Below are 25,176 nucleotides of genomic sequence, written 5' to 3' on the forward strand. Positions count from 1 at the left end.
CACTATCTCCTTCAAATCAATCAACTTCTTACCTGCCTACCTTCCCCTTCACACCTACACACATAGCTAACTTTTCCCAACCATTCTCTCTGTCACTATCTCCTTCAAATCAATCAACTTCTTACCTGCCTACCTTCCCCTTCACACCTACACACATAGCTAACTTTTCCCTTCCCTCTTCCAGCCACGTGGGTCGGCGGAGGTTACATCAACGGATCGGCCGAGGCAGTGTACAGCAGTGGACTTATCTTCTGCCAGGCTCCCTTCGGTTACGCCATCAGCCTGTCCCTGGGTGAGTAGAGAAGGAAGAGAAGGAGGAGGAGGAAGAGGAGGGCATGGAGACGGAAGATGTTATGTTTGAGATGAAGAATGTTGGGTAGTTACTTATTTTCACATCATGGCGTTGGTGCTTGGTGTATATCAAATTCTGCACGTGTTTTAGAGTTCGTGTATTTCCTCCCTCATTTCCACACAGGGTTTTTCTTATTCAACTTCTCTTCTCATTTCTAACTCACAACAATCATCTTATACTTTTATCACGACTTATCATTAATCTTCTGCAACTCCACGCCGTTCATGTTTACTCCAGCTCAACTTTTCGTTCAAATTCTCAAGTTTTTCCTCGTCGCTCAGGTGTTATGATGAGTTGTGTTTACCTGGGCGTCGGCGGCTTTGTCTCGTTAACAGGGTCTCGCGGCGGCCGTTCACCAGGTACACACGACCTTAATTACCTGTCCGATTCCAGGTAACACGCGGCCAGGTGACACCCTCTCCTTCCCCCCCTCTCCACCTCGCCGTACCTGGATTTCATTTTCACGCTAGCTCACCTGTACCTTCGTCCCTTTAGTTAATTGGTGTGTTTTTTCTTTATTTCTTCTCTTTCTTTTTTACTTTTTACTTCTTTTGCTTTACTCTATTATTTTATTTTTCTTTAGTTTTTATTTCTCCTCTTTTTTTTCTTTACTTTTATTTTTTGTTTTTACTTCCTCTGTTTCTTATTTTTCTTTTATTTCCTTGTTTTTCTTTTTCTTTTTTTTCTTATCCTTCATTCCTTATTCATTCTTTTATTCTCTATTCCTGCTGTTATTCTACATTCCTTTTACTTTCTTTAATTCTACATTCCTTATTCTTTATGTTATTCTCTCTTCCTTATTATTTCTGTTATTTCTCATTCCTCACTTTCTCTTTTATTCTCCGTTTCCTTTCTTTAATACCGTTTTTTATGCCTTTTTTATCCTTTATTCACTGTTTCCCTTTTTCTTTCTTTTACGAGTGGCTTTAAACACGTCTTTCTATTCATATCTGTTGTGCTTTCTCGTTTTACTTCGATGACCAGACCAACAGACAGACAAAACAATAAAAACTCACAAACACAAACAGATGGCCATTCACACCCATCGATCAATGCTAATTAACCATCACGGCCATTAAGCAGTTCATAGTGATCAATTGTCTCCCTCCAGCTCACTCCCTTGAACTATAACTAATGAACCTCTCTCGCAGGTAATGGAATATAATATTGGTATCCTAACTGGAGGGAAAAATACACCTTTCCCTTTAATTAATACGAGTTTTGAGCTATTAGAGAACTTTTTAAACCTATTCTCGTGTTATTAGTGTGTTTGAATATATATGCGATAGTTCCCCCTCGTTAGGAACCCGATGGAAAATGGCAGAGTCGAAACCGGATATTTGGAGGGGTATATAATTGTGTATATGTATGATTGTGAGAGGTGATCCTGATTTGATTCGGTTATTTGATGTGAGAAAATGAAGTTATCTCTCTTTTTCTCTCTATCTATCTATCTATCTATCTATCTACCACTCCATACTGTTCTTTTTTTATCTACTCTTAACAATATACAAACAAAACACTCAATAACACTTTTTTTTTCTTTCCTTCTAAATCAACGATGAAAACAGGAAAATAGATATTGTGATTTATTTTTGTTTTGTTTCTTTTGTTTTGTTTTGCTTTGTTAATTTTATTGCAAAGATTTTAAGTCTCGTATTTGTAAGTCAATCTGTAAAGTCATGGGTACGAGAGAGAGAGAGAGAGAGAGATTTAGTCGGGAGGGAGATTAATATAAATCCTCGCAAATACAGAAAAATTGCATTAGATCAGAGTTAATCCTCACGTATACACACACACTCACACACACACACACACACACACGCACACGCACACGCACGTGACTGCTCTTCGTGTGTTTGGGGGGGGGGCTTACTATTGTCATCTCTTTAATTAGTTTTTCCACACTTCTCTTAATTCTCTTTTCCTTTGTTTTCCTCTTTAACATCTCTCTTATATCCTCACTCTTTCACCCTTTTTCAATTTCTTCTTATCTTCTCCCTATGACCTTTTTTCTCATGTAACCTTTTAACTTAATTTTCATATTCATTGTTCTTTCCTTCATGCCCTTCCATTCCTCTTTTTCCCTTTTGTTTTCCTTCTTTAATCCTTACTTTTAATCTCAATTCAGTTTCTTCTTATCTTCTCCCTATGACCTTTTTCTCATGTAACCTCTTAACTGAACTTTCCTCCTCATTGTTCTTTCCTTCATGCCCTTCCATTCCTCTTTTTCCCTTTTGTTTTCCTTCTTTAATCATTACTATTTCATCTCAATTCAGTTTTTTTTCTTTTCTTCTTCCTATAAACTTTATCTCATGCAACCTTTTAACTTAACTTACGTATTCATTGTTCTTTCCTTCATGCCCTTCCATTCCTCTTTTTCCCTTTTGTTTCTCTTCTTTAATCCTTACTTTTAATCTCAATTCAGTTTCTTCTTTCCTACTTCTTATAAACTTTATCTCATGTAACCTCTTAACTTTACTTTCTCGCCCTTCCTTTCCTCTCTTTCTCTTTTGTTTTCCTTCTTTAATCCTTACTTTTCATCTCAATTTAGTGTCTTCTTTTCTTCTTCCTATAAACTCTTTCTCATGTAACCTTTTAACTTAACTTTCGTCCTCATTGTTATTGCTTTCTCGCCCTTCCTTTCCTCTCTTTCTCTTTTATTTTCCTTCTTTAATCCTTACTTCTCATCTCAATTTAGTGTCTTCTTTTCTTCTTCCTATAAACTCTTTCTCATGTAACCTTTTACTTGACTTTCGTCCTCATTGTTATTGCTTTCTCACCCTTCCTTTCCTCTCTTTCTCTTTTGTTTTCCTTCTTTAATCCTTACTTTTCATCTCAATTTAGTGTCTTCTTTTCTTCTTCCTATAAACTCTTTCTCATGTAACCTTTTCACTTAACTTTCGTCCTTATTGTTATTGTTTTCTCGCCCCTCCATCTCTCTCTTTTTCCCTTTTATCTCCTTCTGGGTATCGTAATTGTTAGCACGTGTCGGGAACAAAGACTTACCTCATCCTTTCTCTCGCAGGTCCCAAAACGACTGTTTCGAGAAGTCTGGATTAGCGGTGTCATATCTCGCTCATTAGTGCTCATTTCTTTTGTTTTTATCTTCGAGTGGAAACGAAGACACAACCACACCCACCCACCATCATTGCCAGACTGCCACCATCTTCATGTTCTCATATTTATCGATTTCATGCCCAAAAACGATGTGCTGGGAGCGATCATCTGGTAACATTGCCACCCACCCAGCCACACACACACACACACATACACACACACACACACGCAATACTCACACACGTTGCTGTTTACTTTATCGAATCCTCATTAGTTACATAAGCTCGATCAGGTTTTTGTCTTCATAATAACATCACGTATTGCCTCAACACATGTCCGGGTATTAATCGAACTGGGTTTAATGAGTTCCTGGAAATGTGTTGTCACGTTTTTAATTGGAGGCAGTTAGTGGATTCGTTTATTAGGGTATATCGTGATGCCCTGTTCGTGAATGGAGTATATTCATAGAAATACTGACTAAAGTAGAGGAGTTCAAAGGCGGACTCGGACTCGGAAACAAATCTAGGAACTGTTTTTGCCGTCTACTAAGGGTATTGTGATGGCTTGTCCGTGAAATGAGTATATAAATAGAAAGACTGACTAGCGTAGAGATGTTCAAAGGCGGCGACTGACTCGAAAACAAATTCAGGAACTGTTTTAGCCGTTTCCCTTTTCAGTAGTGATGTTAATTAGTAGAACATTACGTACCGTGGTTTTGTTTTGCTAGAATTGATAACTGTAATACTGAGCCACGTGCCTCTCCTCCTCCTCCTCCTCCTCCTCCTTGTCCTTCTGTTTACCTGGCTTCCCTTGGGTAATGGAAGGGCGTATCATCCTCACTAATTACTCTTATTGTTAAAGGAGATTGAGGAGTGTGTGTGTGTGTGTGTGTGTGTGTGTGTGTGTGTGTGTGTGTGTGTGTGTGTGTGTGTGTTCGTTCTCTCTAACTTCCTTTTTTATGAGCAAGTCGATTTTTAAGTCTACGGACATTTCCAGCCATGTTTTATTTATTTATTTCCCTTCTACTTTCTTTTCTCTCCCTTTTTTATTTACTTTTCCTCTTACCCCATCGTACTACTTTTCTTCTTTTCTCATTTTTACTTTCCTTTTCACTTACTCACTTTCCCTTTTCACTGCAACACCTGACAGACGCTAAACTTTGAACTATAGGAAAAAAACTTATATAAACTACCTCGTTCTACTTCTGAGGGTATTTTTTTCTTTTTTTCTCTCTTTCTTCGTCTTAAAAAAAACTCAGAAAATTATGCAAGTGGTAAGTATGTCAATTTTTTTTTTTTTTTTTTTAGCATTGAGGTGTCTAGACGTGACTTAATCCGATTCCATCCTCGTCTTAAGGGATCGAATTCTTCTTTTTCTTTGATGTTTACTTTTTGTGCCCAGACCGAGACCTTTTTTTCTCTTCCTCCTCTCTCCCTCCCTTTTTCTTACGGGTAACTTTATCAATTTTTTCATTTCATTTTCCTTGCATATCAAAAACGATAAAAAGGATACAAGTTTATTTTTTTATCTTTTAACAAGTGAATAAAAAAGGAAAAAGTAATACAAGTTTGTTCTTTTTATAACGGGTAAATAATGGGAAATAAATAATACGAAATAATCAGTACGAGTTTGTTCTCCTGTAACTAGTCAATTAAAAAGAAAAAATAATACACGCTTCTCTTCTTTAACTAGTAAAAAAAAGGGAAAAAATATATGTTAGTTTTCCCTCTAATAAAAAAAAGATAGTTCCATAAATTCATACAGAAATTCTTCAAAAATGTATTCTAAATTTTCTGTAAGAGTCTGAGTCATTTATTTTCCTCTCTCTCTCTCTCTCTCTCTCTCTCTCTCTCTCTCTCTCTCTCTCTCTCTCTCTCTCTCTCTCTCTCTCTCTCTCTCTCTCTCTCTCTCTCTCTCTCTCTCTCTCTCTCTCTCTCTCTCTCTCTCTCTCTCTCTCTCTCTCTCTCTCTCTCTCTCTCTCTCTCTCTCTCTCTCTCTCTCTCTCTCTCTCTCTCTCTCTCTCTCTCTCTCTCTCTCTCTCTTTCTATGCCTTCCTTTATTGCTTTCTCGCTGTCTCTCGTAGTCTTCTTCTTCCTCCTCCTCCCTCTCTTCCTCCTCCTCCCTCTCTTCCTCCTCCTCCTCCTCCTTCGCCTTCATCCATTTTTTCTGCTTCCTCTCCCTTGCCTCCTATCTGAGAATTCTTATACTTTATTTCATTGTTTTCCTCCCTCTCCTTTCATCTCCTCTTCCTCCTCCTCCTCCTTCTCCTCCGCCTCCACTTCTCCGCCTCACTTCCCGTCTTCTCGTTTCCTCCAGTTATTTTTCTCTTCTCTCTATCTCGTTTTTTTCTTCTTCTCTCCCTTTCATGTCCTCTCTCTCTCTCTCTCTCTCCTTGGTATTGCCTCTCCCAATATTTATTACTCCTCCTCATTCCTTCCTCCTTTGTTTCCTCCTCTTTTTCCTTTCTTCTATTAACCCCATTTACCCTTTTCTTTGTGTCTTGTGTCTGTATTTTGTCTTCATCTTTCTTTTTCCTCTGTCTTCCTCTTTATTGCTGTTTTCTTCATCGTCTTTGTTCGCCTCATTTTATATCTCATCATTCTTTTATTCTTTATTTTTATCTTCTTGTTTCCCTCTCCTCTTTCTTTCTTTCTTTCTTTATTACCTCCATTTATTCCTTTCTTCCCCTCCTTTTGTACGTTTATTTTTCTCCCTTATTCTTTCGCACTCTTCATTTTCCTTTCTCTTGCTTTCTCTACATTCCTTTCATCAGTTTTCTCTTCCTCTCCTTCCTTTTGTGTTTTTTTTTATTGTTTTCTTCTCCTTTTTGTCTTCTGCTTCTTCATTTTCTCTTCTTCATTCTGTCTTCACTTCCCCCTTTTTTCTTCCCCTTTTTCTTCTTCCTCTTCCCCTTTTTTTCTTTTTTCTCTTTCATTCTGTCTTCATTTTCTCTTTTCCTTCTCTTTCTCTGTCCATTTTCTTTATCAGTTTCCTTTGTCCTCCTTCAAATCTATATCATATTTTGAGTTTCTTTCTTTCTATCTTTTATTCTTGGTCTTCTTTCTCCTCTTACTCCTCTTTCATCTCTCTGATCGCAATATTTTCCTCCACATCTTCATTCTTCGGTTCCTCCTCCTCCTTCTCCTCCTCCTCCTCCTCCTCCTCCTCCTTCATCATTCACCACGTTTGTCTTCGTGTACCTTACATGAATCTTACATGTCTTGCTCTCCTCCGACAGCGTCTTACTCTACTTTACCTCCATTATCTTCCCCTTCCTCCTCCCCCTCCTCCTCCTCCTCTTTTTCCTCCTCTTTCTCTTCTTCTCTTCCACCGCAGCTTTCATCAGTTTTACCGTTAGCTTCAGAATTTTTTTATCCTCCTCTTCCTTCCTCCTCCTCCTCCTCCTCCTCCTCCTCCTCCTCCTCCTCCTCCTCCTCCTCCTCTTCTTTTCCTCGTTTCCGCATCATTATTCATTTATATTCTCCCGTTTTCCATTTCTTTCGTCTTCCAATACTGAATAAATAAGAGAGAGAGAGAGAGAGAGAGAGAGAGAGAGAGAGAGAATAATTTTGCATAGTATTCTCTCTGGAAATTCGGAGGCTGGTTTAGGTTGAGGAAGTTTCTCCAAAATATCACGAAAATTTGTCTCACGAAATTGATGTGGTGGAAAAGATTTAGTTTCACGGACGAGAGGAGGAAAAAGAAGAAGAAAAAGAAGAAAGAAGAAGAAGAAGAAGAAAGAGAAAAGAAAAACAACTATAATAAGGAAGAAGAGAAAACAAAAAAAGGAAAAAAAAAGAGGAATTAGAATGTTGAGAGAGAGAGAGAGAGAGAGAGAGAGAGAGAGAGAGAGACCCCCCTTTAATGCATCCAGTCTACTCTCACGACTTCTCATAACCTTATTAAACCCACAAAGCCAGGTCTCCTTTGTTCAGTGAGGAGGAGGAAGAGGAGGAGGAGGAGGAGGAGGAGGAGGAAAACAGTACCAAGAACAAGAGGAATAAGAAAAATAGATATAAAGAAAAAAATATAAAAAAGTAGGAAGAGGAAAAGAAGCAACGTGAGGAAAAATCAAAGGAGTAAGAAAAAGAAGAAGAAGAAGAAGAAGAAAAAGAGGAAAAACAAGACCAAAAACAAGGGAGAATAAAAAAGTTAGATACGAAAAAGAAACAACAAAGAAAAAAAATACAAGAGAAAAATTACAATGGGGGGAAGAGAAGCAAATAGAGGATAAACCGAAGGAGGAAGAAGAGAAAGAAGAGGAGGAGGAGGAGGAGTTAATGTAGTACTTAGGCATAATTGGGTTATATCTTAAGTAGGCAAAGAGGTTTAGAAGATTGGAAGAAAGGGAAACTAAGAGGAAGGGAAATTATATGATACAGAACTACGAAGAAGAAGAAGAAGAAGAAGAAGAAGAGGAAGAAGAAGAAGAAGAAGATGAAGAACGAAGTAAAACACGGAAGGAAGAGAAGAAAAAATGGAAGAAAGAAAAGAAGAAAAAAGGCGGAAAAGGAGAAAAAATATGGAAAAAGAAATAGAAAACAAGGAAAAGAAGAAGAAAATAAAACAACAGCAAAAAAGAAGAAGACGAAGAAGAAGAAACAGGAGGAGGTAATAAAGATGCAAAGAGTCGAAGGAAGAGGAGGAGGAAGAAGAGGAGGAGGAGGAGAAGGAGGAGGGGGAGGAGCGTAAATAACTGAAACGGAAGAAAAAGAAAAAGGAATATAAGGGCGGGTGAGAAGAAAAATTGGAAAAAGAAATAGAAAACAAGGAAAAGAAGAAGAAAAATAGAATAATAACGGAAAGAAGACGTCAAAGAAGAAAAAAAACAGGAGAAGGAGAAAAAGATGCAAAAAATTGAAGGAAAAGGAGGAGGAGGAGGAGGAGGAGGAGGAATAGTTGAGGTCAGCGGGGAACGAAGAATTTATGAAGATTACGTTGAAGGCTGTTGAGGCATTTCGTATAGGCCTACAGAAAAAAATTTAGGGAAGGAAAACGAATTCTTCCACGGAGGTTAAACGGCGCCTTTCAACCTCATGATTTATTTATGATGAGAAATGTGCTGGAAATCTGATAACTTTGCATTTTACTTTTCACAATTTTATTTTTTTCTTATTATCTCTCTCTCTCTCTCTCTCTCTCTCTCTCTCTCTCTCTCTCTCTCTCTCTCTCTCTCTCTCTCTCTCTCTCTCTCTCTCTCTCTCTCTCTCTCTCTCTCTCTCTTTATTTTGCATTTTCTTTATCTTTATCTTCCTTTTCCTTCTACTTTCTCATTCATGATTTTTATTTTTATTTATTTTCCTTTTAATTTTCCTTTTGTACTTTTTTCCTCCTTTCCTCCTCCTCCTCCTCCTCCTCCTCTTTCGGCTCTTCCTCCATCTTTGTCCTCTCCCATTTCCTCTTCCTCTTCCTCTTCTTTCGTTTTTTTCTTCTTCCTCTCGGCGCCGCATCCTCTTCATTGTTTTCCCTTTCTTTGTGTTAGGTCATTTCCTTCCTTTCTTAAATCGTCTCTTATTACCTGTCTTTTCCTCACTTTTCTTTTATTCCCTTTAGTCTATTTCCTTCTTAACTTTCTCTCGCTGTTTCTGTAACTTTTCGAATCGTCCTCTGGTCTGATTTTTTTTCTTCTTTTTCTTCTTTTTCTTCTCCCGTCTTTCTCTCTCTCATCTTTTTTTCTCTTCTTCTCTCTTCTTCCTAAACTCTCAGTCTCCTTTTTTTCTTCAGTTGTCTTTCTTTCAGTCTATCCAAAGTACTTATTTTCTTTACTTTTTTATTTCAATCATTCTTTCCTCCTTATTTCCCTTATTCATTTTTCCCTTTTGCACTCTTTTTATTTCTTTTCTCCTTAATCTCCTAGTTCCTTCTTCTATATCGCTTTCTCCCTTCTTCATCACTTTGTTTCCCTTTCTTCCAGTTTTATTCATTTCCCTTACACACTCTTCCTTATCTCTCACTTCCTATATCCTTTCTTTTTTTTCTCCTACTTACCGCTCCCTCCCATCTTTTCTCCTCTCTCCCACCTCCATTTTTATTGCCTTCTCTACACCCTCTTCCCTATCTCTCACTTCCCCTATTCTTTCCTTTTCCCTCCACTTCTTCCTTTTTCCTTCCATCTTCTTTCCTCCCTTTCAGTCTATCTTCTCTCCCCCAGCATCTCCTCTCTCCCAGTCTCTCTCTATCCTTCCTCCCAATCTCTCTCTTCTCCCTACCAGCCTCTTTTTCCTACTTCCCAATCTCTCTCTTCTTCCTCCCTCCTCCTCCTCCCACTCCCTTTCCATCCCCCGCTCTCAGTTAATCATTAGGAGAGGAATCGTAAAGCCGCTTCCTAATACACAAAAATTGCCTCTCTCATTCTCTACTATTTATTGGAGATGTTTTCGTCCGCCTCTCTTGGATCAGTAATCTTTTTCCTCCATCTCTCTCTCTCTCTCTCTCTCTCTCTCTCTCTCTCTCTCTCTCTCTCTCTCTCTCTCTCTCTCTCTCTCTCTCTCTCTCTCTCTCTCTCTCTCTCTCTCTCTCTCTCTCTCTCTCTCTCTCTCTCTCTCTCTCTCTCTCTCTCTCTCTCTCTCTCATATCGTACTGTCACCTTCTGTATGTGTGTGTGTGTGTGTGTGTGTGTGTGTGTGTGTGTGTGTGTGTGTGTTTGTCCATTACCGGTTCAACTATCTAGAAACGTTTTGATCTTGTGTTTTTTTTTTCTCTCTCTCTTTTGCGTTCACATTGACGTATAAGATAAAATAAAAAAAACATTGAAAAAACACACACACACACACACACACACACACACACACACACACACACACACACACACACACACACACACACACACATGTTTTAGTTTGGCTTCGTCCTTCCTTTTGTCCCACTCCTGTTTTTGTTTTTTTTTCTTCGTGTGAGGAAAGTCGCACCTCTCTCTCTCTCTCTCTCTCTCTCTCTCTCTCTCTCTCTCTCTCTCTCTCTCTCTCTCTCTCTCTCTCTCTCTCTCTCTCTCTCTCTCTCTCTCTCTCTCTCTCTCTCTCTCTCTCTCTCTCTCTCTCTCTCTCTCTCTTTTTTTTTATTTTATTTACACAGACACTTGGTTACATCAGGGCCTAGTACCTATAACATTACATTATATGGCGGCACTAGTTTGTAGGCTAAAGGGAACATAGTTGGTATCCCCTATCTTAAAGCCTAACCTGTTCACAAATTGTTCAGCCACTGGTTCACAAACAGTTTATATTGTTGCCGGTGTGTGAACTGCTGAGGCAGCTGACCGGACGCAAGGAGACGGTTCCATATATGCACGTAAGTGTTTATAAACTGCCTCTGGTAGTGAGTCGTCCGGCATCGCTGCCACCAGAGCCGTGGGTGCCGCCTCCGCTGACCAGGTGTTGGCTGTCACCTCCCGCTCCGGCTGGCGCAGCGTCCTCAGGTGCTCCACTCCTCCTGCTGTATTTTGTACAGAGTGGTGAGGCCAGCCACGTCTCGCCGGTGTTGGAGGGTCTGCAGGGTCGGTAGGTGCTCCGGTTGTCGAGCAGTGATGATCCTCCGCCCTCTCCTGGATCTTGTCGAGGAGCGCGAGATGGGTACTGGCAGCTCCCCCCCACGTTAGGCACGAATACTCAAGGGAGGATCGGATTTGTGCCTTGTATAAGACCTCGCGCCCTCGACTGTCCATCAGCCAGGAGATTCTACGTAGGGACGTCAGCTTCCGTGAGGCTGCCCTTGCCAGCTGCTGGATGTGCGTGCGGAAGGTCAGCCTGGAGTCATATGTGAGGCCCAGCACCTCCACTTCCTCACGTGGCGTCAGCTTGAGTCCCTCAAATTCAAGCTGGAGATCCACAGGTGTCCTGGCCACTACCAGCAGCTGAGTTTTTGCTGGGGCAAACTTAACTTGCCACTTACTCCCCCAATCTGCAATTCGCCGGAGTGTGGCTCTTAGTTGGCGTGCTGCCTGGGCCTCTCCTCCTGGCTCTATTTTGTGAGTCAAAGTGATGTCATCGGCGAACGCTTTGGCACTAGGAACAAGATGGAGGAGGTCATTTATGTATATGTTCCATAGAAGTGGCCCGATGACGCTGCCTTGTGGCACGCCGGCGTGGATCCGTTGTGGGGAGGACTTGTGCCCATTCAGGACCACTTGAAGGTGGCGTTCCTCTAAGTAATTTTCCATCAGGCACAGAAGCTTTCCCTCCAATCCGGCTGCTCTCATTTTTTCTAATAGGGCGGTGTGCCACACTCGGTCTCTCTCTCTCTCTCTCTCTCTCTCTCTCTCTCTCTCTCTCTCTCTCTCTCTCTCTCTCTCTCTCTCTCTCTCTCTCTCTCTCTCTCTCTCTCTCTCTCTCTCTCTCTCTCTCTCTCTCTCTCTCTCTCTCTCTCTCTCTCTCTCTCTCTCTCTCTCTCTCTCTCTCTCTCTCTCTCTCTCTCTCTCTCTATCTCTCTCTCTCTCTCTCTCTCTCTCTCTCTCTCTCTCTCTCTCTCTCTCTCTCTCTCTCTCTCTCTATCTCTCTCTCTCTCTCTCTCTCTCTCTCTCTCTCTCTCTCTCTCTCTCTCTCTCTCTCTCTCTCTCTCTCTCTCTCTCTCTCTCTCTCTCTCTCTCTCTCTCTCTCTCTCTCTCTCTCTCTCTCTCTCTCCATATTCCCGTCCCTTGATCTTTTCCTGTTCCCCGCTATTTCTCTGTGTCCAATCCTTCTGTCTCTTTTTTTTATTCCTAGTTTCCGTCCTTTGTTCTTTCCTTATGCTTCCCTTTTTTCATTCCTTTTTCCCTTCTTTCCTATCATCCATTTTCTTTCTCTTCTCTTTTCCATTTTATTTGTTTGCATTCTGCTTTTCATTCTTTCTTTCTCCTTCGTTCTTATTTTCCTTCCCTCGTTTCTTCCTCATACTTTCTTTTTTTCTTTCTTTTTTTTCATCTTTCCTTTCTTTCCCATCCTCCTCTTCCATCCCTCTTCCTTCATTCTTTCTTTCTATCCCTCTTTCGTTCCTCATACCCTTCTTTTTTCTTTCGTTCTCTATCTCGTTCCATTCTTTCCCATCCTTCTTTTCCATCCTTCTTCCTTCTTTCTTACTTTCCATCCCTCTTTTGTTTCTCATACTTTCATTTTTTCTTTTTTTTCCGTCTTTCCTTTCTTTCCCATCCTCCTCTTCTCTCCCTTTTCATTCATTCTTACTTTCCTTCCCTCGTTTCTTCCTCATACTTCCCTTTTTTCTTTCTTTTTCTTCATCTTTCTTTCCCATCCTCCTCTTCCATCCCTCTTCCTTCATTCTTTCTTTCTATCCCTCTTTCGTTCCTCATATCCTCCTTTTTTCTTTCGTTCTCTACCTCGTTCCCTTCTTTCCCATCCTCTATTTTCTTCCCTCTTCCTTCATTCATTACTTTCCATCCCTCTTTCGTTCCTTCTACCTCCCCTTTTATCCTTCCTTCTCTCTCTCTCCTTCTCTTCGTTCGTTCCACTCTTTCTCAATCCATCCTTTCTTTCTCTTCCTTTCTCCTTTCCTTCCGTCGTTCATTCATCCTACTCCCCCTTTTTCCTTCCTTCTCTCCTTCTTTCCCTTTTTTCCTCTGCTCCTTTCCTCCACTTTTACGAGACTATTGGAACCCGAAAAGAGAGAGAGGCAACAGGTTTGGAATCCTTGTCCATAGATTTTAACTCTATTTCGCGTTCGGCTCGTGTATCTGTTTTGACAATGGACAGTTTATTTGGGATTTTTTTTTATTGTTTCGGGGTATTGTAACTCAATTATCTCTCTCTCTCTCTCTCTCTCTCTCTCTCTCTCTCTCTCTCTCTCTCTCTCTCTCTCTCTCTCTCTCTCTCTCTCTCTCTCTCTCTCTCTCTCTCTCTCTCTCTCTCTCTCTCTCTCTCTCTCTCTCTCTCTCTCTCTCTCTCTCTGTGTTACTTCTTTTCCGACAAACAATTTGGGAAACAACATTGACAGTAGTGAGGGAGGAATGGCTTTTTGAGGGAGAGTCACGAGGCACACACACCATGGTTAAGGCTGAGACTCATGAAGAGAATGATGATACTAACGAATTGGAAGACTGTACTGACGAACACTACGAAGAATGGAAGGCTTACCTCGAAAAGGTATTCTCCGTTGAGGACGAAGATGATATCGACGAACAGGAAGACAGCAACGAAGACAACTACAAAGAATGGGAGACTTATCTGGAAAAGGTTTTCTCCGTTGATGATCATGAGGATGCAGACGAGGTGACCTCCGAGTTGCGGGAAGCCTCGATGCAGGAAATGAAGGAGCAGACGAGGTGACCTCCGAGTTGCGGGAAGCCTCCGATGCTGGAAATGAAGGAGCAGACGAGGTGACCTCCGAATTGCGGGAAGCCTCCGATGCAGGAAAGGAAGGAGCAGACGAGGTGACCTCCGAGTTGCGGGAAGCCTCCGATGCAGGAAAGGAAGGAGCAGACGAGGTGACCTCCGAGTTGCGGGAAGCCTCCGATGCTGGAAATGAAGGAGCAGACGAGGTGACCTCCGAATTGCGGGAAGCCTCCGATGCAGGGAATGAAGCAGCAGACGAGGTGACCTCCGAATTGCGGGAAGCCTCCGATGCAGGAAAGGAAGGAGCAGACGAGGTGACCTCCGAGTTGCGGGAAGCCTCCGATGCAGGAAAGGAAGGAGCAGACGAGGTGACCTCCGAATTGCGGGAAGCCTCCGATGCAGGGAATGAAGCAGCACGCGAAGGGACGTCCGTAGACCAGGAAGTTCCCCATCAAGGCGAGTCCTCTGCACCAATGGCCGTCTCTGCCACCCCCGCCACTTCCTCTTACGCTTACCGCAGCCTGGCTGTGCCTCATAGATTCATCAGCCGCCTTGCAGGCCCCGAGGACCGCCACCTCGAGGATCTGCGGCGGAGCTATGGGGTACAAATCACGCGGATTAAGCGAACTCTTCATGTGAAGGGCCACAAAGACTCAGTTCTGCAGTGCTACAACTTCATTCGTGCCAAAATAGCTGCGTGGCGGAGGTGCGAGGCCGCTGAGGCTCACTAAGCGACCTACAGACACCTGGGACGGTCCGTTAACAATGCTTGTGAAGGAAAAGGTGCTGGAAACGAGGCGACCTCCGAGTTGCGGGAAGCCTCTGGTGTATATATCTTATCTTATTGTTTCGTATTATTTAGACGTTATGTAATTGTTGTACTTGTCATCAACTGCACTTCCGTTATTATTGTATCAGTAATGGTAATAATGATAACAAAATTACTACTATACTACTACTACTACGAGACTGATGACTTCGTATTTCATTTCAGTTGAAGCTCATACAGCCACTAAGGGTAAAGATGTGTGTGTGTGTGTGTGTGTGTGTGTGTGTGTGTGTGTGTGTGTGTGTGTGTGTGTGTGTGTGTGTGTGTGTGTGTATTTGTTTTTCTTCTGTCTGTCGTTCCTCTCCCTCTAGTAATCAATTCTTCTTCACCTCACCTGTCTCTCTCTCTCCTCTCCCTCAGGCGGTCTCTTCTTCGCGCGCAAGATGAGGGACGAGCGGTACGTAACGATGCTTGACCCGCTCCAGAACTGCTTCGGCCAGAGGTGGGGCGCTATGCTGTACCTCCCTGCCCTGGCTGGAGAGACGCTGTGGTCCGCCTCCATCCTCTCCGCCCTGGGTGAGTGAGTGTATGTGTGTGTGGGAAGAGGTGTTGATGTGACTGGGTGGGTGTGGTTATATGGGTGTCTTATTACAGGAAAGGAAGCAGTTTAAGGTAAAATAAAAATAAGGAAACATATAAGCCCACTGCATGAAAATTAAAGAAAATTAAATAGATAAGAAAGAAGATAAATATTACTTAGAAAAACTAGCCCTCTAATGTTCTAATGCTAATGTTAATGTACTTGGAATTAGCCTTTTTCTTCTTCTTCTCCTCCCGGCTTTCTCTGTCTCATCTTTATTCTCTTCTTCTCTTCTACTTCCAGTTTTATTCCCTCTTCTACACCCTTCTCCCTATCTCTCACCGCTGTATTCATAAGCTCACAATTACCACGAAACCTCAACCTTCCTTTTCAACACTAATATACTAATGTTAATCCTACTCTACTTGGGATTAACTGCATCATGGCTCTCTTGCACGACCTCAATCCCTTCTCATGTGTCCCCAATCCTCGGTCGGTTCTCTGCGTCTCCCAATCGTAGAATAAATTCGAGTCTCAACATGCGAAATAAAAGAAGGAAAGTTGGGTAATATTTCCCTTGAACCCAACTTTTGCACGGACATGAATCGCGGCTGGACGGATGAGGGCAAGAAAGATGGAGAGAGAGAGAGAGAGAGAGAGAGAGAGAGAGAGAGAAGGGACGGATGGGGAAAAGAAAAGGAGAGAGAGAGAGAGAGAGGGAGGGAAGGAAGGGAGGAAGGAATGAAAGGAAGAGATTTAGAGAGAAATGGAGGAAGAGGATAAAGAGGAAAAGGAAGGAAAAGGAACGGATGGATGAGGGAAAGAAAAAGATTGAGACAGAGGAAGAGAGGAAGAGGAAAATGAGAGACAGGAAGGAAAGGGAGGAGCGAATAGGGGAAAGGTAAAGATTGAAAGAGAGGAAAAGGGAGAAATGAAGGAAAGGGAGGGATGGAGGAAAGGAAAAGATTGAGAGAGAGGAACGGGAGGAAAAAAATAGGAAAATGAAAGAATAATAAAAAAGAGAAGAAAGAAAGACAAAATATATTAAAACGAAAAATTAAAAACATGAAAAACGAAAAACAGAATAGAAAAAAAACGAAAAAAATGAAAAATATAAAAAGAAACAAAGAAAAAATAATTGAAAGAATAATAAACGAAGGAAATAGGAACGTATGAAAGAAAGAAGGAAAGTAAGGAAATATAACAGGATGAAAGAGAGAGAGAAAAAGAGAAAGAGAGAAAGAGAAACACAGAGACAGACAGACAAAGACAGTGACACAGATGAGAATGATGTAAGCTCTTTAGGCGTAACCTCGCTAATCTCACAAATTTAGTCAAGTAATTATAAGGCCTACCACACGAGGAGCAATTAGGGTCAAACTTGAGGTAGTTATGGTAGTTAAGTCGTTAAAGGCGAAGTACAGTAGAGACCAATTGGATCTTTGTTTGAATGGGATCTGGTTCTTTGCTCTCCTTCTATTGTGTTTTATTTTGTGTTTTTCTCTTTTTTTTATTCCTCTTCTTCCTCTCTCGTGTTCCTTACCCTTCATTCTATCCTGTGGTTTCTCTGTTTTCCTTTCTATCTTTTTTTTCTTTTTTTTTCCCTCTTTGCTTAACTTTTATTCCGCGGTGTTTTCATTCTTCTTTTCTTTCTCGTTTTTTTACTTTCTTTTCTTGTACTTTTTTTTCCCCTGTTATTTTGGCTTCTTTGTTTTCCTTTCTTTCTTTTATTCTTTTTTTATTTTCCTCTTCGTTCGTTCTTCTTTTCTTTCTCGTTTACTACTTTCTTTTTTTGTTCCTTTTTCTTACTTTCCTTCTCCTATGTTGCTTACCCTTCATTCTACGGCTGATTCTTGTCTATATTTCTTTCTTTTCCTATCTATTCTTCTTCCTTTTTATTTTTTCCTATAAGTGTGTTTCGTTTTCAACTCTCACTCGCTATCTTTTCCGTTTATTTTTTCTCTTTATCTCTCTTTTTTTCTGCGTATATATTTTTTACAGTTTCGTTTCCACTTCAATCCCCACCAAACTTTCTCCATTTTCCTCTTTCCCAGTCTGTATCACTTTCCCCTTCCCAGATATGGACGTATGGTCGCTCCCCTTAATTCTTCATCTAGTCCCTTGAGACACTATCCTCCCCATCCACCCCCTTTGTCCCACGCCTTCAATATTTCCTGGTTAAGCCTTGTCAACCCACCTCCTTATTCTCCCTCCCCCTTTATCTTCCCCTCAGTCTCCCCCTCCCCATTCTTAGGCCTTCCAGCATCCCCTCCCTCTCTCCCTATAGTGACATTTCTTTTCCTTCGTTTTCCTTCTCTTCCCTTTCTCATTTCCCTCTTCGCCTTTTGTCTCTCTCTATTTCTACCTCTTCTTCGTTTTCTTCCCTTTTCTTTCTCTCTTTCCTCTTCACCTTCTGTCTTTTTATCTCCTTCTCCCTAGACTTCCTTCCCTTCGCTTTTCTCTCTTCCCTCTTCGCCTTCTGTATCTCTCTCTCCCTCTTCTGTTTCGTTCCCTCCCCTTTCTCCTCTTTTCTTCTCTTCACCCTTTTTCTTTCTCTTTCTCCCTCTCCTTCGTTTTCCTTCCCTTCGCTTCCCTTTCTCTCCTTTTCCTTCTGTCTCTCCCATAGTTACCCCTCCATCTCCTCCACCCAGTCTCAAGACCCTCCAGCATCTCTCTCTCTCCCTCTACTCTCATCTCTCTTGTCATCTCCTCTTTTGATCTCCCCCAGCATCCATCTCCTTTAATTGACATCTATTACCTCCCTTCCCCGAGTAGCCAAACCCTTACCCAGTACCACATGTCCCCAGGTTCGATTCCCGCTCTCTCTCTTCCGCCAGGGTCCACGTTGGCTGTGATTCTCGACCTCAACAACACGGCCTCCATCCTCGTCTCAGCGGCTATTGCGGTTGTTTACACTCTCTTCGGCGGCCTGTACTCCGTTGCCTATACCGATGTTGTCCAGCTGTTCTGCATCTTCATCGGCCTGGTAAGTGAGGGCTGTGAGAGGGAGAGGAGGGAGGGAGTGTAAGGGAGAAAGGATGAATGTGAGGATTGAGAATGTGGAAGAAGGAAAGAAGGAAAGAAAAGTCCAACTGTTCCGCGTCTTCATCGGCCTGGTAAGTGAGGGCTGTGAGAGGGAGAGGAAGGAAGGGGTGTAAGGGAGAAAGGATGAATGTGAGGATTGTGAATGTGGAAGAAGCCCAAAATCAACCGAAAAGATATCTGGCTTAACCGAAAATCCACCAAAAAGATATCCGACTTAACCGAAAATCCACCAAAAAGATATCTGACTTAACCAGAAATCCACCAAAAAGATATCCGACTTAACCGAAAATCCACCAAAAAGATATCTGACTTAACCAGAAATCCACCAAAAAGATATCCGACATAACCGAAAATTCACCAAAAAGATATCTGACTTAACCGAAAATCCACCAAAAAGATATCCGACTTAACCGAAAATCCACCAAAAAGATATCTGACTTAACCGAAAATCCACCAAAAAGATATCCGACTTAACCGAAAATCCACCAAAAAGATATCTTACGTAACCTGAAATCAACCGAAAAGATATCTGAGGAGGGAAGGATGTGTGTGTGTGTGTGTGTGTGTGTGTGTGTGTGTGTGTGTGTGTGTGTGTGTGTGTGTGTGTGTGTGTGAGTCTGTAAAGAAAAGCAGACACGGAACGAGAGAAATAAAAAAGAAAGAAAAGAAGAAGAAAAAAACAAAAATTTAAAAAAACACAAAGAAAGCAACAGTTCAATTTCTCTTCTCGCTTTCACTAACAACACACTTCTTCCTCACTCTTCCTCATACTTCAACACTACACCCTTCTCTGTACTCTCTCGCTCGCTCTCTCTCTCTCTTTCTCTCTCACTCACCATCACCTTTCTACCTCTTGAGAGCCACCTAACCTCCTCTTCAGCGGCGGGACTCTGAGGACCCTCCAGATACCTTTTAATAGAACTTAACACCACTTAAAATCAATACGGGAACCCGGAACTAGATTTAATCCCTTTCCGTTGGCTTCTAATAAGTGACTGGGAATATAAATGGGATCTGAGCGCTTATAAAAAGGAGAAAGAGGATTAGGAGGAGAGAATAACGGTTTGAGTCCTCTATAGTAAGCTCTTTGGCCTGAAAACTGGATGAAAGAGGAAGAGGAGTGAAGAACGAGGAAGAGGAGGCAGAGGAGGAATATAAGTGGGATCTGAACGCTTATAGAGAGGAGGAAGAGGCTTAGGAGGAGAAAGTAGGGGTTTAAGTCCTCTATGGTAAGTTCCTTGGCCTGAAAACTGGATGAAAGAGGAAGAGGAGGAATATAAGTGGGATCTGAACGCTTATAAAGAGGAGGAAGAGGAAGAGGAGGAGAACGTAAGGGTTTGATTCCTTGACCAGAAAATTGTAAAGAAGGAGGAAGAGGAGGAATATAAGTGGAATCTGAAGGCTTGTAAAGAGGAGGAAGAGGAAGAGGAGATGAAAGTAAAAGTTTAAGTCCACTGTAGGAACTTCCTTGACCTGAAAACTGGACCAAAGAGGAAGAGGAAGAAAAGGAGAAAGAGGGAGAGGAAGAAGAGTTTTAGTCCTCTGTAGTAAGTTCCCTGACCCCGAAAGTGAACTACAGAGGAAGAGGAGTAAAGGAGGAAGAGGAAGAGGAAGAGGAAGTGGAAGTTCAAGGAGACAAATTCAGAAAAGAAAAGAAAACGAAATGAAAGAGGAAAGAGCAGCAAGCTAAATTAGGAGAGGTTGTTGACTCGAAAGGTGAACGCAATGAAAAAAATAAGATGAAGAGAAGGTGAGAGAGGAAAATGTGGACGACAGGGCAGGAAGTATGTTAAAGAAGGAAGGGAAGAAGGAAAGAAGAAGAAGGGAAGGGAAGGGATGGAAACCCGAAGGAGAGGGAGAGAGAAAAAAGACGAGGAGAAGGGAAGAAAGAAATGGAAGGAAAAAGGAGAGGGAGAGACAGAGAAACAGAAAACGAAGAGGAGAGAGAGAGAGAGAGAGAGAGAGAGAGAGAGAGAGAGAGAGAGAAGGAAATGAAGGAAGGTATTAAGAGAGAAGAGAAACTAACGAGGTAGGAGGAGGAGGAGGAGGAGGAGGAAGAAGAAGAAACGGATTTAGCGGAAGGGGAAGTACGAGAGAGGAAACCCTAAAAAAAAAAAAAAAAATAAAGAGATTAGTAAAGAATAAACAAAGAGAGATTAAGAAGAACAGAAGAAGAGAAGGAAGAAAATGAGAACTGGTAAAGGAGAGAAAGAGGAGGGGAAGAAAAGAAAGAAGAGGGAAAAAAATAAAGAAAATAAAGAATGAAGAAAAAATGTCACCTTAGCAGAGAGAGAGAGGCCTAATCGAGTTTCATTAACCTGTGTCTTGCGTCTCCTCTTGTTATTTTTAAGCCGTGTTTATCCCCTTCCTCTTCCTCTTCCTCTTTCTCTTTCTGTTCTTCCTCTTTTGTTTAATTACTCCCGGCATCGCTGACTCTGTATAAAGCTTTCGTTTGTTTGTTTGTTTGTTTGTTTGTTTGCGACGTGTTCTGTTGGGGAATGTTTTTAAGAATGGAGAAATATGTCAAAGAAGGAAGGGAAGAAGGAAGGAAGGAAGGAAGGAAGAGGGGAAGAAGATGAAGGGAAGGAAAGGAAAACGAAGTAGAGGGAGAGAGAAAAAAAACGAAGAGAAAGGAAGAAAGGAAAGGAATGAAAAAGGAGAGGGAGAGAGAGAGAAACAGAAGACGAAAAGGGGAAAAAGAGAAAAAAATAAGAGAGAGGAATGAGAGAGAAGGAGAGGGAGAGAGAGATAGAGACAAAAGGCGAAGAGGAAAGAAAGAAGAGAAAAAGAGAGAAAAGAGAGAGGAATAAGAGAGAGAAGGAGAAAACTTTGTTAGTGTGTAAGGCGTAAGGTGAGAGAAATGTAACTCTTCCTCCTCCTCCTCCTCCTCCTCCTCCTCCTCCTCCTCCTCCTAATCTTCCTCCTCGTTAATTAAGTATTTAGGGCGATTAGTGAAAGTAAATTGATCATCTGCATCGTGAGAGAGAAGGTGGAAAACTAGGATTCGTTTGTTGTCTTCCTCCTCCTCCTTCTCTTCTTCATTCTCCTCCTCCTCCTCCTCCTCCTCCTCCTCCTCCTCTTCTTCTTCCTGGTTCTTTTTCTTCCTTTTTTTCTTCACCCGTCTGCGCCTAATCCTCTTTGACTTTTCCTTCTCCTTGTTGAATATTGTGTTGACTGTCCTTCATAGTATTTTCTGGGATCGTGGAATAGAATTTCTGCATGTACGTCTGTCTGTCTGTCTATCTGTATGTATGTATGTATGTGTGTGTGTATGTATGTGTGTGTCTCCCCCTTTCCTACTCCTACCCCAACACACACACACACACACACACACACTACGGCTGGCTGTGTCTAACCTAACAACACAATACGACGGACAGACAACAAGGCAACGCAACACAAAAGAGAGATTGTTGCGTGTTGCGAGCCAGCTGGTCTGTGTTTAGCTTAGTCTTATAATTAAACAGTGACACAGGATTGGTACCAGGGGGGAGGAGGAGGGGTAAGGTCTGAGAGAGAGAGAGAGGGAAGGGAAAGAAAAAGAAGGAGGGAGGAAGAGAAAGAAAAAAAGAGAGAAGGAAGGAAGGTGAAGAGGGAAGAGAGAAGAACGGAAGGAAAACGAAGAAGAAGGGAGAGATAAAGAGAGAAATAAAGCGAAGAGGGAAGAAGAGAGAGAAAGGGAATGGAAGGAGAACAAAGGAGAGAGGGAGAAAGACAGAGACGGGAAGTGAAGGAGAAAGAGAAAGAGAGAAAGGGAAGGGAAGGAAAACGTTGGAGAGAGAAAAGAATCACAAAGTCTGGATTACAGCTGTGAATGAAGTCAGGAAAATACCGGGAAAGAAAGGGATATTGAAAAGGGAAAATCCGAGGAAGAGACGGGATTTGTAAAGGAGGAGGAGGAGGGAGAAGAGAGGAAAGTACGTGGATATTAATACATAGAAGAGTCACCTAAAATATTGCCCGAGAAAGTAAAACAGTCAAAGGTAAAACAAGAACCAATCGAGTTTAATTCCACAGGTGTCTCGTGATTCGCCATTCTTGGAAGCCTTAAATTCCTACGTACGGAGGAGAGAAAGAGAATCCAATCCCAAGAACAGTGTCGAAACCCACGTAAAAGAAATGCGACCCTTATTGAGACAGCATCCGAGCAGCTCCTGAGAGGATCCGACCCTCCTGTAGGCCTAAATCACTTCCCACTCTGTTCCTCTTGACACTTCGGGCTAATCTTCTTTCCTCGAGAGACTCACATCGGCTTTCCACGAGTTAAAGTTGAGAGAGTGACGTCCGGATGTGTGTATGTCTGTGTGTGTGTGTGTGTGTCAGGTGCAACTCCTCAAACATATATCGAGTCTTACACACACCCACATACCCACACACACACACACACACACTCAAGTTGGATAAGGCTTTGGAAGAGGCGGTTGTGTTGTGTTAGTGTTTCCATGGGTAGTGTTATGAGTTTAGGGTTAGTTTGACAAGGCTTTGGTAGAGGTTGTCGTGTGGGTGTTTCCTGCTCCGTATCCTCACACGTTTCTCGGGGCTTCCACACCCACACACCCAAGATGGATAAGACTTTCCGTAGAGGTTGTTTGTTGTGTGTGTTTCCGTGGGTAGTTCTATGAGTCTAGGAGAGGGAGAAAGAGAAAGACAGAAGGTGAAGAGGGAAAAGAGAGAGAGAGAGAGAGAAGGGTAACGTAGGAGAGGTGTACACAAGACGTAGAGGTAGAAAGGTTTGACAAGGCTTCTGTGGCATTCTTCTTGTATGGGGTTATTTCTTCTTATCTCCCAATCTCCATTTATCTTCCTTTGTTTTCTTATTTTCCTCCATTTTCTTCCATATCCTCTTCGTTATTGATTCTCGTCTCCTCTCTCTCTCTCTCTCTCTCTCTCTCTCTCTCTCTCTCTCTCTCTCTCTCTCTCTCTCTCTCTCTCTCTCTCTCTCTCTCTCTCTCTCTCTCTCTCTCTCTCTCTCTCTCTTTAATATTCTTTGTTTTCCTTTTAGTCTTTCAACCTGTGTTTCTTTTATATTATTCATTTCCTCTTCCTTCGTTTCCACTTTTCATTCACTATCTCCAAGTCTTCTTTATCAATCCCTTTCTTTCCTCTCTCTCTTCGTCATCCATTACTTCATACACACATTTCTTCTTCTTCTTTCAGCCTTTCAATCTGTGTTTCTTTTATTCTATCCATTTCCTCTTCCTTCGTTTATACATTTCATTCACTATCTCCAAGTCATCTTTATCAATCCCTTCCCTTCATCGCTCTCTTCGTCTCTCTCTCTCTCTCTTCTTCAAACACACATTTCTTCTTCTTCTTCTTTGTCATTGGTTTCCTTTCATCCTTCTCTTCGTTAGACAAACATTTTCAGTCATTTCTCTGACCGAATTTTCACATCTTTCATCTCTCTCTCTCTCATTCATTACCTTTCTCAGTCTCCCATTTCTCATTCCTTTCTTTTTCTCATCTCTCTCTCTCTCGCTTTCATTCTCTCTTTTCATTCATGCATTTACAAAATAATTAATTATCTACCTTTTTTCTTTTTTTTTCTCGCTCTCTTTGATATTCCTTCTTCTTCTTCCTCTTCGTCTTCTTCTTCGTCTCTTCCTCTTCCTTCTCATTTAATATTAGGATCAGTCTAATTACCTACTCTTTCTCCTTTTGTTTTCTCTGTCTTTGATCTTCCTTCCTCTTCCTCCTCTTCCTCTTCCTCTGTAAGTAAAAAATCAATACTAATTTGTGGACAGCTTCCCCGGTGCCTTGTGATAAAAGAGGAATGAGGCTCCTCTTCCTCTTCCTCTTTCTCTTCCTCCTCTTTAATATTGGTTCTTATTATTCTTCGTGATTACTTCCTCGCTTTCATCCTCTTTATAAGCTTGGTTTGTGTGTGTGTGTGTGTGTGTGTGTGTGTGTGTGTGTGTGTGTGTGTGTGTGTGTGTGTGTGTGTGTGTGTGTGTTCTCTTTTTCTGTTCTTTTGTCAAATTTCTTCTCTTGGTTTTGTCTCTTCTTTTTCCTCTTCCTTGTTTTGTTTTTCTTTTCTGGTCTTTGTTTACTTTTGTCTTTCTTCTTTCTTTAATCTTTTCTTAATCTTCTCTCCTTGTTCTTACTCCTCCTCTTTTCCTCCTTCTCTACTCCTTCTCCTCCTCTTTTGTATTTCTTTCCTAATCTTTGTCTACTTTCCTCCTCTTTCTTTCTTTACTCTTTCTTTATCTTCCTTTCTTCTTTGTTCCTTCTCTTTTCTCTGCTTGTCTTCTTCTCTTTCTTCAATTCCTCTTCACGTCATCCTTTACTTTCATCTTCTTCATTTTCTCTGCTCTTTCCTTCATCTTCTTCTCTTCTTTGTTCCTGCTCTTTCCTCTACTTTAAATCGTAGTTGTCTTTTTGCTCCTCCTCCTCCTCCTCCTCCTCTTCCTCCTCCTCCTCCTCCTCTTCCCCCTTCTCCTTCGTATCTCATCACCTCCTTCTTGTCTCACGCTCAAGTTTCTTCTCCTAAAACGTTTCCTCGCCCTTCAGTTCTCCCTCTAGTGCTTCATCTCCTGTTTCACTTAATTCACACGTTCGAGTTTCTCTTTTTCCTCTCTTTCACTTCCCCTCTCGCTTTCTTTTTCTTTCTCTCTGTTTTTCTTTCTTTCTCTCCCTTGCCCTCCGTTTTCTTTTTTGACATATACATCCCTTCTTTATCTCTTCATTTTTTCTTTCCTCCTCGCTTTCCTTCTTCCTTTTTCTCATTTGTATTTCTCTCTTTCTCTTTATTCTCTTTTTCAATCTTTCTCTTTCTCACCTCGTTTCCTTTATTACATTTAGCTAATCTTCTTTATCTATTTTTTTTCTACTTCACCTTCCTTTCTCACATTTATTTATCTCTATTTTTTTTCTTTCTCTTTCTCACCTTCCTTCCTTTCTTACATTCACTTACCTCTCCCGCTCTTTATTTTCTTTCTTTCTTCCTTCCTTTCTCCTTCCCTTTCCTGCTCCCACCTTCACCAGCTCTGTCTTATCCCTCTCTCTCTCTTTATCATTATTATCATTACTCCATTCTCTCGTATAACAACAATCTTGCAACAGAAAAATAAACACAAAACAAAAAAACAATTAAAACTTTGCACGCAGGGGGATT

At 41.6% G+C, this 25,176-nt stretch overlaps 1 protein-coding gene across 1 annotated transcript in view; it reads left to right on the forward strand.

Annotated features, from left to right (window-relative positions):
- The window catches only part of LOC126994745 (high-affinity choline transporter 1-like), a 116,052-nt gene extending 97,971 nt beyond the window's left edge, over nt 1-18,081 (forward strand). Inside the window, exons 4-6 of the mRNA XM_050854030.1 lie at nt 185-292; nt 14,858-15,013; nt 17,855-18,081. Of these exons, the coding sequence (XP_050709987.1) occupies nt 185-292; nt 14,858-15,013; nt 17,855-18,045 (455 nt within the window). The 3' untranslated portion in view covers nt 18,046-18,081. The remainder of the gene's footprint in view (nt 1-184; nt 293-14,857; nt 15,014-17,854) is intronic.
- The last annotated feature ends 7,095 nt before the right edge of the window (nt 18,082-25,176 follow it).

Source organism: Eriocheir sinensis, unplaced genomic scaffold (assembly GCF_024679095.1).
Source record: "Eriocheir sinensis breed Jianghai 21 unplaced genomic scaffold, ASM2467909v1 Scaffold864, whole genome shotgun sequence".
NCBI classification, from domain to species: domain Eukaryota; kingdom Metazoa; phylum Arthropoda; class Malacostraca; order Decapoda; family Varunidae; genus Eriocheir; species Eriocheir sinensis.